This window comes from Chanodichthys erythropterus, chromosome 14 (assembly GCF_024489055.1).
Source record: "Chanodichthys erythropterus isolate Z2021 chromosome 14, ASM2448905v1, whole genome shotgun sequence".
Lineage (NCBI taxonomy): Eukaryota > Metazoa > Chordata > Actinopteri > Cypriniformes > Xenocyprididae > Chanodichthys > Chanodichthys erythropterus.
This window is the reverse complement of record NC_090234.1, coordinates 11566217-11581707: the sequence shown is the minus strand read 5'-3', so window position 1 is coordinate 11581707 and position 15491 is coordinate 11566217. Positions and strand designations below refer to the sequence as shown.

Here is a 15491-nt window from a genome sequence, read left to right as displayed (position 1 = left end):
ATTATAAAATAATTATTTGAAAAAAATATTAAAACCTACACTAAAATGAAAATTAAAACTGAAAATATAAAAATAAAAGCTAAACCTAAATATTAATACATAACAATTATACTATATGACTGGTGGGTGAGTAAATGATGACAGGAATGAACCTCTGCATGAATAAAGTGTGAATGAACAGAATTTAACACTCTTACTGAGTAATAATTGTCTTGTATATTTCCTATCTTATCATTATAACTATGAAAGCTACAGATCTGCAGTTATTTCTGCATGTTTCACATCCATCAGAAAACACTGGACAGCAGGAATCACGATATAAAGCTCTCGTACCTTCCTGAAACACTGAGGCTCGTCCTTCAGCGAGACGCCGGAGAACATCCACAGGCCTTCAGAGAACATCACACAGAAAACGGCCTTCAAACCCGAGTGAGAAACACTGACGATGTTTGTGTCTTCGGCAGCAAAAATGAGAGGCCGTCAGTTATTTCACTGGAAAGAAACTCATTCTTACTGCTCTATGGAATTCAGATTATTATATCTAAAATAAATAGCAGCTGAATTCAATAGTTTGGGCTCTGTTGTTAAGTGTAGCCTTCAATATAGTAGACTCAAGTGACTTACATCGAGAAGAAATGGTCTTTTTTGAAAAACCTGCTTTTGTCCTTGGTCTTTGACCCGATCAGAACCAAACCAGTGCAGTGAGATTCTCTGGAGTCTGATCAATAATTATCAAAAAAAGTTGAAATTTCGATTCACGGTTTCTAAGGGCCGCCAAAACGTTTGAAGTGGGCGGAGCCACTTTTACTAAAATGGCTGTAACTCGTGAACGGAATGAGGTATTTTCACCAAATTTGGCACACCCATGTAAGAGCTCATTTTGTGGTCTTGTGAAAAAGGATGCGGCAACTGGCCACTTGGTGGCGCTATAACAGGAAAAAAACCTGAAAACGGCTATAACAGCTTCACCGTTAGTCCGATTGACTTGAAAATTGGCGTGTAGTGTCTTCGTCTGATTATGCCATGACATTGACGCATCTAAAAAAACACGTCCACCTTCGAAAATTTGAGCAGCTATTTGACATGGTTAACAGAGGCCGATCTGGGGTGCGTTTCCTGAAAGCATCGTTAGCCAACTATGGTCGCAAGTCCCATTGAACTCTATTGGTAACGACGGAACTTGTGACCACAGTTCGCTTTGGGAAACGCACAACAGAACGAAACTCGGTATGGGTCATGATGCCCTGAAGGAGCCTGAGAAGTTTCGAGTCAGCGCCACCTAGTGGTAAAATCAAATGCTTATAACTCTGGGTATGGTTGACTTATTTTCACGGTTATCGCCTCGTTAGACTCCTGAATCCTTGTCGAGTCCAACGATACCAAACATGCTAGGTTTCGCCTTACACTGTGTCCTAACGAGACGCGCCGCGATGCCGCGACAAGCGATAAAAGGGGTCTTTTTCATGTTAATCAGAGTTTTTGTCCTAACCAGCTGCGACAGCGACACAGAAACGGTTTATATTAATGGCAATGATAATATCAGGTACTGTTTATGTGCTTTATTTAATGTTAAAAGCGTCTAACGTGAGTTTGAATATCGTCCTGTTCCTAGCTGTTTAGCTGTAATGAAAACAATACTGGCTAATTCACCTCAGATCTTGAAAATAAATAACTGGGCACAAGAACGTTCAAACTGTCAAGTGTATTCTATGACAAAGATTGGTTCAGTCACTCCGTATGTACTTTAAATAATGTTTAAATGGTGTAATAGTTATGAATTTTATTAAGTACTTGCCCATTGTCCGCTGTGCTCTTGCCGAGAGAGCCCGCCCACACTCTCCTCTGATTGGCTGTGGTTTTTGATCGATTTCATCGCTTCTCATTTTCACGTCGCATCTAGTGTGGACAGTCAAATTGCTCGTCGCTGGAATCTTATCGCATCGCTTCTGGTTTCACAGACAGGGCTTAGACTAAGCCAGGATTAAGCCTTAGTTCAATTACGGCATCTAAGTAACTTTTATGAAAAAAACATTACTGCTGTGCATCTTGAGACAAAACAATGACACTGATATATTTTAAGATATGAAAGTTACTTTCAGTTAAACCAGCTCAAACATGCACTTTAGTCTGGGACTATCTTAAGCCTCGTCTGTGGAACCGGGGGATTGTGATTTAGCGCTTAAAAAACTTTTGTGAATATCGTTAGTCGGATTGATGATTGATACCGTTGGTGGTTCGGAAACATAGGTTGATAGCTATGTGCTAATAACCCAATGTCAAAATTTTGATAGGAAGTGGCGAAAAAATCCAATCAAAGTCGCCCATGGGGCAACTGTTATGCTCTCATATATAAACACACACTCTGAGGACACCTAAAAAAGTGGTGGAGATCGGGCAGTAAATGGTCTGTAAATGGTCTTCTCCAAGTGCTTACATGCTTGCTAAATAAAATATAATACCTTTTTGCGTGCTTAAAAGCCTTGAAGTGCTTGAACCCCGCTAACTGCTCGCAGATATGTTTATAAATGAACTTATTTAAAGAGACAAAATTTGTTCAATAAAAAAAAAGAAAAAAGAAGCAATTTTATGTTTAGTTTTCTCCCCCTGCCATACCGAACCGTGACTTCAATACCGAGGGACGTACCGAAGCGTCATGTTTGTGTACAATTACAGCCCTGGTTTATATGATAATTATGGCAAATGAGCAATAAAATTCATTAATCGAGCCTCAGCATGAAGATGCAGCAGGGGAGAGAGTCATTTAGTGTTCAGACACGACTGCAAACACTCAATATTTGAAACACTTTACAACAGAAAGCGCAGTGAAGCATCGCCACAGGCACTCAGCGCCACAGAAGAAACACGAAACAAGCCTCGGGGCTCGAACAGAGAGGCCAAAGACAGCATTTGTTCATGCTTGAATGTTAACGACTATGTTTAAAAGGTCATGTGAATGAGAAATGCCGTTTCACATCTGGACTTTAATTGAGACGGTCCACTTTGGTATTTTACAAGCTGATCTTGTGTTTTCAGTGCAGATACTTTTTACTGTGAACGCATTTTGGGCCATAAGATGTCACTGTGTCTGTTTCCATGAGCTGAAGTATAGCTGAATATATTACTGTCCTGCTTGAAGCAAACATCCATATGTTTATCCGTCAGTTATTCAGAGATTTATTTAGGAACATCTGCTCCATATGGCCAAAACTTCAGTGCAAAAAACAGATTCATTTCATTTGCACATGAGAACACAGAAATGAAATTCAATATAGTCATGACAGTGACTTATAAAAGCATGAAATAATCGCTAGTTTCAGTCAACAACTCCAGTACGTTTTACACAGGCAATAGAAATGAGAAGAAACACTGATGTTTTTGCATAACAATCTCTCTGGACCGCCTGAAGCCCTGCATGAAATTTTCATTGGCATTTGCTGAATAACAAACCCTCGTGTAAAAAGAGGCTTGGGTTGTTGTTTCCTTCACTGAGTCACACATCAGAAAGCTGAAGGGGGAAGGGGCTGGTTTTTGGCGTATGCGGTTTCCCTGTAGTCGTCGTCTCCCGCGGCGGCTCTCATGGCGATTCTTATTAGCCGACGTGGGCGGACAAACGCCGGTGACTCTTAAAGGGACTTTACAATATTGCACAGCAACTGTAGGGTAAATACTGTGTGCTTCGAATGCATATGCCTTTAGTTAATGTACATACTGAGAAAGAACCCTTGTGTAATTACAAATAAAAACACATTGCACCCTTTTCCCAGCACTGCTAATTAAATCTAGGAAGTAATCGACCTGCCAGGGCTGTCAATATAAATGTTACAAAAATCTTCTTGATATAATTTAAGCAAAAAAAGTGCAAAGATCTGCAGGATGGACATATTTAAGTACACCAGTATGATTTATGTAGAATAAAAACACAACGAAACAGATTGTCCTTTACTTCACAGGTGCTTTGAAATAAAGGTGAAAGGTCACGACATCTATAAGACAAGTGTCACTTTTAAACTCACACAGAAATCATTCATGGACCTCAGAACGTACTGAACAAATGATACTGAAGTATTTTTAATAAGAATAGTATGAGAGAATATGGAGTGAATCTCACAAAAACACCCCAAAATTTAAAAGAAAAAATAACTTGGTTTTAAGGATCATTTAGATTTGTTCCAATTTTGCATGATTTTTTAAAATGATTCTTTTTTAATAATTTAATGATGTACTTTCATTTAAAGCTGTGCACTGCAAACAATGATATGAAGTTATGGCAACATATGTTTTAAATTAATAAATAATTAATTAATTTACAAAAAAATAATTTAAATTTAAGTAAATTTTTTTAAAATAATAAGAAATATTAAAATAATTTAAGTCATTTCAACTTTTTAAAGGTAAACAAGATTCAACTTGATTTTTTTTAAGTCAGTTTATTATAATTTAAGTTACTTGTACAGCCAATTTCAGTAATTTAAGTATTATATTATTATTTAGTATATTATTATTATTATTATTATTACTTAAGTTAAGTTGGACATTTTTTAGTGTATTAAAAGCAGAGGATTAAATACTACTATGATGTATGACTAATTTACCATTTAAATAATACATATTATAAATACATATTTATTATATTAAATATATAATATTAATAAAGAATTAATAATATATTAATCACATTTTAGTTTTTTTGCAACATAACAATAGAAATTGAGGGAAAATGTGCTTAATAATGTCATAATGCAAAAAGGTCGGCTTCTTTTTCTTTATGCAAAATATAATAAAAATATAAATAAAATAAAAATCACTATAAATATAAAACGGTAATTAAAAATATATATAAAAAATTCTTTTGAATTTTGAGGTGCACAATGTTTCTAAGATTCTCCCTTTTATCTCTCAGACATTTTTTATTATTGTTTTTTTTTTTTAAGAAAAGAAAATGAAGACAAATGCATATTTCAGAACTGGGTGAAAGTTGTCCTTTTCTCATGAACCTCCAAATAGTCGGGTTCAAAGTGAAGCTTGGCTTTCAGCTCCCAGTATTCGCTCCTGTTGGGCTCTATGTAGACGGCGGCTGGCGTCGAGCAGTACACCACGCTCTGCTGAACCCTCTCCGGATTCAAGTACTGATGCCTCACATCAAAGTCTGCATGTGTGCCATGTTTACAGGCCAAATTACCCCTGTAAGAGGCCTGCTGGTCCCTGGCCAAGATATCACGGTAAAAGTAGTTGTCGTCCAAGAGTGGAGAGTGTCTGTTGAGGGCGTCTGGAGTTCCCGCGCTGAACTCGGAGCTTATCGCCACGCTCCCAACGTCTTCCTCCGAGTTGGATGCCAGAACTCTGTTGAGCTCTTCGAAGTCTCTGTAAGTCACGCTTCCCTCGCTGTTCTTTGCCAGGCTCTCCGCCGCGGGTGGGATGTACTCGTAGACATGGCCTGCCGACGATCTAGACTTCGCCCTGTCGTTATAGATTGCGTTGGTGCTTACCGATGCCAAGCGTTCAGACTTTTTCCGCCGCTTCATTATGACGGCAAACAGCCCTGCTGCCACGAACACGGATAATATAAAAAGCAGCAGCAAGGCGAGGATAAGAACGGAAAGGGGAACCGCTGGATACTGCGTGTCATAATCCAAAGCTGTTTCTAAGGTGATAGTACTTCCGGGAAAGGATTCCTCCGAGGGCGGCACGACGGAAGACTGAACATTTGAGCTTTCCGGGCAGAGATGAGAAGAGCGAATGTACCGCACGTCCTCTCCCGAGAGTCTCGGCGGAGACTCGCACACGACGGTGTTCACCACAGTGCCGGCGCCGAGCTGCTCCAACCAGCTTTTCAACTCCAAAATGGGACACAAACAATCCCAGGGGTTCTCGAACAGATCGATCTGCACCAGTGCCGTGAGTTCGTCCAGCACGCCGGCCACCGGAAGAGTTCGAAAGTGGTTGCTGCGCAGATTCAGCCGAGCGAGGTTTAATCCGTCAAAGACGCCCGGCGGGAGAGTCTTGAGGAGGTTGTTGTTGAGGAACAGCAGCTGAAGATTGGGCACCTGCTGAAAGGCGCCGGATGCGATCTCCCGGATGACGTTGTACTCTAAATACAGAAACTGCAAGCTTTGGAGTCCGTAGAACATATCCTCGGTGAGACGCTCGAGCAAGTTGCCGTTCAGGTAAAGCCTTCTCAGATGTATAAGCTGGCCGAAGGTCCTGTCGTGAATGACGGTGATGCGGTTGTTGCCCAAGTGGAGCAAATCCAGTCCGGTCGCACCATCGAAGTCTGAACTGCACACCGCAGAGATGTAGTTCCCGGTCAGGTACATCTTCTTGGGGTTGTACGGCTTGGGATCGAGATCCGAGATGCTCTCGATTTTCCGCTCCTGGCAGTTAACGTTCAACCCGAGGTCTGAGATTTGGAGATTGCAAGTGCAAGCGTTCGGACAGTCTAGAGGAACCGGGGATTTTGTCTGATAGGCCAACATCGGACCGTAATTCTGCGGCTTGCTGGAGGACGAGCGAGGAGTGGGTTTGACGCGGAGTTTTCCCGACAAACGGCTGCTCTTCGTGGAGCGCAGGATGGTCGAGGACGCGAAGCCCGCCATCACGGTCGCCGGCGTTGTTTTGTAGAGGATCTCGCTGCCGTGAGCCGGTTCTGCGCGCATCTCGTATTCGGCGATGGCTCTGCGGGGACACAGTTCCTGCTTGGAGATCTCGTCGAGGTCTCGGCTGTGCAGTCGGAAGGGCGTTTCACACACCACATCTCCAACTAAAGCCGTGTAGGATATGCTTTCAAGCCAGGTTTTTAGCACAATGAGCTCGCAGGAACAATTCCACGGGTTTTCTTCCAGCTGTAACTCCACAATGTGACTCAAGTGCTCCAGAAGGCCATTATAGGGAAGCACTTTGAGCTGATTGCCTCTCAGGTCAAGATGAGTTAAAGGAACGTACTGAAAGATGTTGTTTGGCAGAGACGAGAGCAAATTGTCATTGAGGATGAGCACCTCTAAGTGACGTAAAACGCTCAGGGCTTTTGATTCAATGTGGCTAATGTAATTATAGTCAATCTGCAGGTACTCCAGGCTTTCAAGTCCAAGGAACGTTTCGTCCTTTAGTGCTTCAATTTTGTTGTTGTTCAGATGCAGTCTCTTTAATCCCTGGAGTCCGTTAAAAGCGCCAGCTTCGATTTCTGATATGTCATTGTTGCCCAGATGTAAGATGGTGAGTCCTTCATAATGAACAAAATCGTTGAGCGAGACTTTCTTTAACAGATTCCCCGTGAGCAGAAGATGATATGCGGTGAAGTGTAAAGGCGTTACCTCTGACAGACTGTTAATTCCTCTGTTTTCACAGCTGGCTGTAAAAATCCCGTCTCTTTCCTCACAGACGCACAGGCCTGTGCATATATCCCCATAAATGTCGAACATCTGAATTAGGCTGAAAAACGTGGCAAAAGATGATATCCACATATGCATGTTTATGACGATGGATGGTGGTCGAGTAGAGATGTGTGCTGTCATCTGAGGAGAGAAAAATGCAAACATCAACTAAATAATGCATCTCATGACATACGCATGCATAATATTAAATACAGCAAATTTAAAAATAAGGATAAACAAGAACAGTCTTGGACAAATGCCTTCAGAAAATGACTAAAATAAACCACTGAAATATTTATCAGAGCTAAAACGGTTATGCCATTCTGCTTATGTTGCGTATTGTCGACCCTATGCGGTTCATTAAAACACTAGTGCATTGCGATGTTTGATTTAAAGGACATTTTTCTTTATTTTAAAGCTGTATCGCCACTTGACGCACAACCTGAAGCAGAAACAGTACTAAAAACAGTGTCTAGATGTGTCCATCTCACATTGTGGAAGACACACAGTGGGTTCAGATATAACTGTAGGCTAACCGCTGCCTGCTGTACATATATACTAAAGCCAAAACAAGTGATATGCATGATGACATCAGTGTTACATGAGACAAACGCCACTGCTTCAATGCTACTACTCTGATTCAGTCAAATGGGATGTAATAAGGGCAGTAGACGGCCCACTAGTATTAAAAAGATGGCTTTAGTCATGCCTTACAGGTAAAAGAGTAATTTCATAGAAGCATTGGCTATTTGTTTATGCTTGAATGCGCATTTGCATTAGCTGGACCCGCCTGAAAAAGATTAATTGAGTGCAAATGAAGCTAAAGCAGCACAATTTGTGACACTGTTGTTATTCCTGATTTGAAATGTGCATGCAAGCATCAATTCAGCATATAAAATCAATGCTAAATGCAAATATTAGAATGCATCTCGCTACATGAGCATGCATAATATCCCAATTATACAGCAAGTTTTTGGTGTTTTCATTGCTTGACTTGAAATATTGCTGCCAAATGGCTTTACCAAGATGGCATGTTCAAGTCATGTCAGAGAGATCATAGCTATGCACATAAACACTATCACAATGTTGTAATTATGAGTCGGAAACTCTGGATTCTCTGCAAAACTAATGTTTTTTGGGTTTTTTTTGTAAATCCCAATTTTGCTCTTAACATAATGACTTTCCAACACAACTTCCCATGACTTGGGTAATATACTTAGGTTTGGATCTTCACACTAATTACTAATTGCGCCATCTTGTGTCTCAAAATGGTTACTATGATTATTAACCATAAGTAAAAATGTCTTCAGTTTTTATGTTGAGAATAAAGTGTTCAAAGGATATCCATAACTGCATAATTAACTTGAGTTTCACATTAATAATAGCCTATATAAGTGAGGATTAATAATGTTACCGTATTCATTGATAAGTCCATCCATTTGTATGTAGTAATTGACCATTTATCTTTGCTTTGAACTTATTTACATGTAAAACAATAAAATAATTTCAACTCAAATCAATATTTCATGTCCACATATTTACTTAATTTGCAAGTATCCGTGTAGCATCCATGATGCACTCTGGCAAGATTCTCTCAAAGTTACGTACAAACGTTCTTCCGGTAACGTTAATAAAACATTCATAAACAGTTGCGTAAACAGCCACTATGTTAAGAATGTGTCTTAGGGTATGTTTACACGACATACAATGTTTTTCCTTTGCGTTTTTTCGTGTTCAGGCGAATCTGCTACTAAAAATGCTGTATTCTGCTGCCAGGCCAGTAGATGGCGATGTCAAGCCTCGTTTGCACTGCACGCGTGTGCGGCGTGTTACGGCTAGCGGAGCTGATACGCGGCCACTCAATGCTCATGTTTACACCAGCCACGCCGCAGTGCGTTTGAGAAGCGTCTTGCCGCGCCATTTCGCTAAAGATTTTCTTGACGGACGCCGCATCCAAGACGCGCAGCTCAAATACAAAATAAAGTCAAAATAATCAGCCTGTGTAAACTCCTGCTCGTATTTCCCATCACTTGAAGGCCAGAAGCTGAAAACAAGAGATTCAGAGTTGAAAAACTTGACATTTCTTTGTTTTTGTTGTCCATCACTGGACTTTTATGTGTATTAACTTCGTCTGCAGGCTACAGTAAAATAAAGTATGGCATAGCAATAAACACAATTAAACCGGACAAAATATAACCATTTAGCCATTAAAAACACGAAAAAACATCAAGGAAAACAACGTCAGACAGGCAAATCTAGTTGTCTCGCGAATCCAGCCGGCTTCTGAAATGCTTCTGGTGTGAGTTGACGCCACTCAGAGGACGGAGCAAAACCTTGCCGGAGCCGTAACGCGCCGCAGACGTATGCATTGTAAACGAGGCTTCACTTTGTAAAGAAACACTAACACGTAACGCACATGGCATCACCGTTTTCAAATGTGCGTTTTTGTCATTTACACAAAGGCAGTGTTGTCAAGTCTGCCGTTTTCCCGCGGAATTGGGCTACTGTAACACTGTTTCCGTGGGTTGTTTTTCATGTCCGCGAGTTGAAGCGACCCCAGATAACATGATATTTAGCCATTTAACATGATGAATGTGAATTTTTCCATGGGAACCCTACCAAAAAGCGGATTTTACCCTACAGGAATGTGTTTGGGCTAGTTTTGAGTAGCAATTAGGTGGATTTTGTTGTGAAAACCTGGCAACCCTGTATGGAGATGATATCGTTTTCAAAAACGTGCACTTTGAAACCCGTTTTAAAAAGCTTGTTTTTTCAGGCCACCACTGTTATTGTGTAAATGAACGGCCAGAACGCATAAAAAGTTTCTTTTTTTAGTTGAAAATGGTGTCGTGTAACCAACTAGCAGTTAACCAAAGAGGAATCAGTCTTTTCGGATTCAAATTAGACCAATAGCTTTTTATGTAATTGACTTCATGACCAGTCTTGAAGAAAAAATTATATGACGTGTAAATTAGCCAATGATTCTCAAAACGTTATTTATATATTATTCATGCAACTTTAAAAAAAAAAAACATTTCTACGTTACTTATTTCAAAACATTCAAAAAGTAACGTTTGCATGAATGTAAAATAATAAAAACGGAACGTTCCCTTAATGTCTTTGCGCAAACAAACGTTTTGAACGTTCAGAAATAACGTTTCCATAACTTAATGGGAACATTATCAAAATGTATATTTTAGTCAGCCTCAATGTAAAATAAGCCCTTCATGGTTTTATGTATCGATAATGAACAATGACTGTGCTTTACCACAGATTTGAACTCACCATTATTTGAGCGAATCACAGTAAATCTACAATAACGATCGAGATTGATCTGAACTGGGAGAAAAAAAAGTTGAACGACGTTAAACGTCTCTCACGGGCGCGCGCACAGAAAATGACGGATTCCTTTCAGTTGCATATCATCCTGTTCGATGTCATTATATTGGTTTCAGACGGCTGACAGACAGACAGCAGACATTCGTTCCCTCACAGAAGCTCTGATAGCGATGAGTTTGCCAATAACTTCTTCATCGCCGCGTGCTGCAATCGATCGATGTCAAACAAGTAAAGACGATTCCCAAACAGTTAATGCACATGTTATTAGTCTTACCCGAACAAAACGAGCATCTCATCTGGAGAGGTGTTTTCCCTTGACGCCGCTGCTGTATTTACATGTTAATTCGAGCTCTTCTCGGCTCAGGATCCGGTGATGCTCGTCAGGCGACCATTTCTCCGACTAACACGACGAGCACGCGCTGCATCCCTCAGATGTGGGAGGGGAGGAACAAAACACTGGCATATGATGATGGTGATGATGATGAATGAAATCAAATAAATCATATTTATTGAATCAAAAGCTGTTAGGGTCAATGAGAGGGAGAAATGGGCAGTATTTAGAGTCTGAATGTCATTAGATCAGCTAAAAAGAGCATTTTCTCGATTTGTTCAGTGCATTATATGTTTTGCATGCGTTTTTGTTTGGTGTCTTCATCAAACCAAGCATCATTTATGTTTTAAAGAAGATTGTTTTTCATGCAAAGCTTAAGTTTGAAAACATTAGTAGGCTACTGCACAGATTTTTGACTCCAAACTGACTTTATAAATCCACTGTAATCAGCAGATGAAGAGCAGCACAGATGCTTTGGTATCATTCATTACCAACTTTTTAATACGACATTCTGTTACTTCTGAAGAAAGGACGGGTTGAAAAGCTGCTCTACTGAATTCTTGTTCTAGTTAAACACTGTGCAACGATGCATCATTTACACGATCATGTGCAAAAGGCTGGAACGGGTCACAAAATCATCACATGTAATAAATCCCATCAGCAGCACTTCTGTAATTAAGTCTGCAAATAATACAGAAACTGCTTCGTTCACACAGTCACAGCATGGCATATGCTGTTTTCCTGCACTGGAACCTGACTAGATTTAGTCTCAAAGTATACAGCTTTTCAGAGGATATTTTTAATGCTTATGATGATATATAGAGGCAGCATTCGTTTTGTTTTCATGTGCTGTTCAGAGGAGGGTTTATCTGAAACAGATTAGAGCACAATAACAGACTGCCATGAGGAAAAAATCAATAACGGTGTGACCGTCTTCACAAAATGGTTGTACAGAAAAATCCTCCCCAAAACAGCATGAGTAGAGATTATCAAACTTTTGGTCTGTATCCTGATTGTTTGATTTTAAATAAAGCAAGTTTAATTGATATGTGCATCAAACAAACTCTTTCAAAGATTTCATGTCATCGAGCTGGAAAATCCAGAGACTAGTTTTTCCCTCAAAGCACAACTTTGTACCTTGTAAACATGACTTTGTTTCCAGACCGAATGATAAAAAATTGATAATAAAAAATGCTTCCCTCATGTATGAGATTCTGATTTGAGTTCATGATGCTGATTTTCAGAGAACATCAAATGAACAATATTTACTCAAAAAATGCCTGGAGACTTTGGAACTGATACAAGGAAGAACGAACACTTTTATTAATCGACCAAATCAACGTGGTTATTGGACGATGTTCATAATCCCATGGCAGAAAACTGGCTAATATACTAGAGTCAAAAAGTTTGTTTTGGATGGAGGAATGCTCTTAGATCTGTCTTTTCTCCAGGAAAAATCATGCTAATAATATCTCTTGAGATATTTCTTGTAGAGACATGGAGAAACAGCAGTGTTTACTTGCAAATCTTTACAGGTGTCAACTTCTAAGATTTGTTAGAGAGCAAAACATCAGCACAGAGAACAGAGATCTCACTCGTGGGCTGTTTTATATAAACATATGAGTATATATATAAATGTACTGTATGAAGTCCCTTGAGTATCAGGGGTTTGAGCTGCTGAACATCTGTGGTTCTTCACATCTGTGGATTCACACCTGTACTACTGACTGTCACATGACTGCTCTTTCCCCCTCACTTCCTGTTATTGCAAGGCTAGAGCGCGACAAACATAAACGGCTCCGTTATTTTTTCTTTCAAAGCCAATAAATCACAACATAACTGTTAAAAATGTGATATGTAGTTGATGATAAATAAATAAACCTGGTTGTTGTGCATTTCAAACAAATTCAGTTTATTACTATAGAGCGCAACAGTCGGTTCCAGAAGTAAAGAATTTCCTCCAACGAGAAATTGATTTTTAACAATTACGTATAAACCTCTAGTGAGCCCTACTGTGAGCTACGAGTTTTTAAAATAATCATGTTTAACAGCAGAATTTGTGATGAAAAACTACATTACAGAAAATGACCAATCAGAGAGCTGAAACAAGCAAAACATGCCAAATGGTCTTTAGCTCCGCCCACTCCAGTGAAGCACTGCAAAACACGTTAAAGTCAAAACGCTTATTTTGCAATAAGCTTAAAATATATTGTCTTTACATACATAATCAACATTTTTAAATGAGACGTTTTATATTTCTCCATCGTTTTTAATTTGATTATGCTGTTTGCAATGCTTCATGGGATTATAGTTCTTTCCCTCACTAAAGCTGTTAAGTTCACAGTTTTGTATTTTTGTCAAATAAATGATTTGCTTCAAATCAAAGTTTTATAGTGTTGTGATTCTCCTCATAGCTGGCTGGTTTGGTTCGTGGCTTAAAATGCTTTAACCAAGACCTTTTTGAAATCCCAATGGGAGAAAAATGCGTCCAGAACCAATGCTGAAAAAGTGGGCGGCACTAATGCACTTCATTACAGAAATCTGACAAATATGCATCACATTAAGTTTATTAGTTTGTTAAAACTGTGTAATCCAAATGTATGGCTATGCAATGCAAACAGATAACTTTTAAATGAAATATGCAAATGGTTCTGTGATAGAAGATAGAAAAGATCGGCGGTGCTGTAGTATCTGTTTACAGTCTTCAGTGAGAGTCAACAGAAGCAGAGTAATAAACTCATGCCTGGGTCTGGGTGTGGAGCTGGATGAAAGCGTGATGCCACTCAATATGACATGCATGTTGCTCCTCACATGGAAGCATCTGCTTCTTAGTCACAATGAATAATAATGTACAAATCTGCAGAGCAGAGGGACTGAACACTGAAAGCAGAAAAACAACAAAAGGCATGAATTCCGTCCAAGGACATAAGAGCCAGCAAACGTGTGCATATAATTTTTGTCCTTTGCAATGTGAAAAATGGAAATAATTGCAAGGCCATGTCTGCAAATGCTTGCACAGAAAAACAGAATTTTCTAAAATGTTAAAATTCCAATTAAAAAGTATTAAAAGTCAAAATTATTACACAAACATAACAGTTCTGCTTGTCAATATCGACTTCACTTTATTTCAACAGTCCACTTTAGACATTCTACTAACTATAACTACATGTCAACTAACTCTCAGAGCATTAGTAGACTGTTAGGTTTGGGTTAGTAGGATAAGTTGACATGTAGTTACTTGTAGTTAGTATAATTTCTGTTGAGGAGCATCAAAATAAAGTGTTAATAGATATTAAGCACTAATATTCTAATGACTGCTAGTTGACATGTATTTCCGAAATTACTTGTAGTTGGTAGGATTTTTAAAGTGGACAATTGAAATAAAGTATTGGTAGGAGATATTAAACAGACAGTCCTAATACTCTAATGACTGCTAGCTGACATGTAGTTACTTGTAGTTAGTAGAATGTCTGTTGTGAGCATCAAAATAAAGTGTTAATAGATATTAATACTCGAATGACTGCTAGTTGACATGTAGTTGTAGTTAGTATAATTTCTATTGAGGAGCATCAAAATAAAGTTACTTGTAGTTAGTATAATTTCTGTTGAGGAGAATCAAAATAAAGTGTTAATAGATATTAATACTCGAATGACTGCTAGTTGACATGTAGTTGTAGTTAGTATAATTTCTATTGAGGAGCATCAAAATAAAGTTACTTGTAGTTAGTATAATTTCTGTTGAGGAGAATCAAAATAAAGTGTTAATAGATATTAATACTCTAATGACTGCTAGTTGACATGTAGTTACTTGTAGTTAGTAGAATGTCTGTTGAGGAGAATCAAAATAAAGTGTTAATAGATATTAATACTCGAATGACTGCTAGTTGACATGTAGTTGTAGTTAGTATAATTTCTATTGAGGAGCATCAAAATAAAGTTACTTGTAGTTAGTATAATTTCTGTTGAGGAGAATCAAAATAAAGTGTTAATAGATATTAATACTCTAATGACTGCTAGTTGACATGTAGTTACTTGTAGTTAGTAGAATGTCTGTTGAGGAGCATCAAAATAATGTTTTTTTTTCATATATTAAACAGACAGTGTACTTATACTCAAATGACTGCTAGTTGACATGTAGTTGCAAAGTTACTTGTAGCTACTAGAATGTCTAAAGTGGACTATCAAAATAAAGTGTATGAATTACTTGCTACTAACTCCCTCAAACAAAACAAGATCCGATGCCACTAATCTGACTGATTTAACCCAGTTCTTCCTCAAAAGAGCTCGATCAGATCATGTAATCCTCATTTTCAGCCGGACTCACTTCTATTCCTCCCAGTGGGAGTGGACCTGTCGATTTAGGCCAGCTCTTGCGGTCAGTGAAGCGTCCGTGCTGCCCGTTACTAGGCTTTCCCTGGCAAGTTTTCTATGACACTGCACACATTTACATTTCT

The 15491-nt window shown here is 38.9% G+C and overlaps 1 protein-coding gene across 1 annotated transcript; it reads right to left on the bottom strand.

Annotated features, from left to right (window-relative positions):
- Positions 1 to 4892: 4892 nt before the first annotated feature.
- On the bottom strand, positions 4893 to 11076 carry slitrk5b (SLIT and NTRK-like family, member 5b). The gene is made up of 2 exons (XM_067409878.1): positions 10981 to 11076; positions 4893 to 7508 (listed from the first exon to the last, which is right to left on the bottom strand). Exon 2 carries the CDS (start codon positions 7506 to 7508, stop codon positions 4959 to 4961), a length of 2550 nt encoding a protein of 849 aa, XP_067265979.1. The 5' UTR covers positions 10981 to 11076; the 3' UTR covers positions 4893 to 4958.
- Positions 11077 to 15491: the final 4415 nt, after the last annotated feature.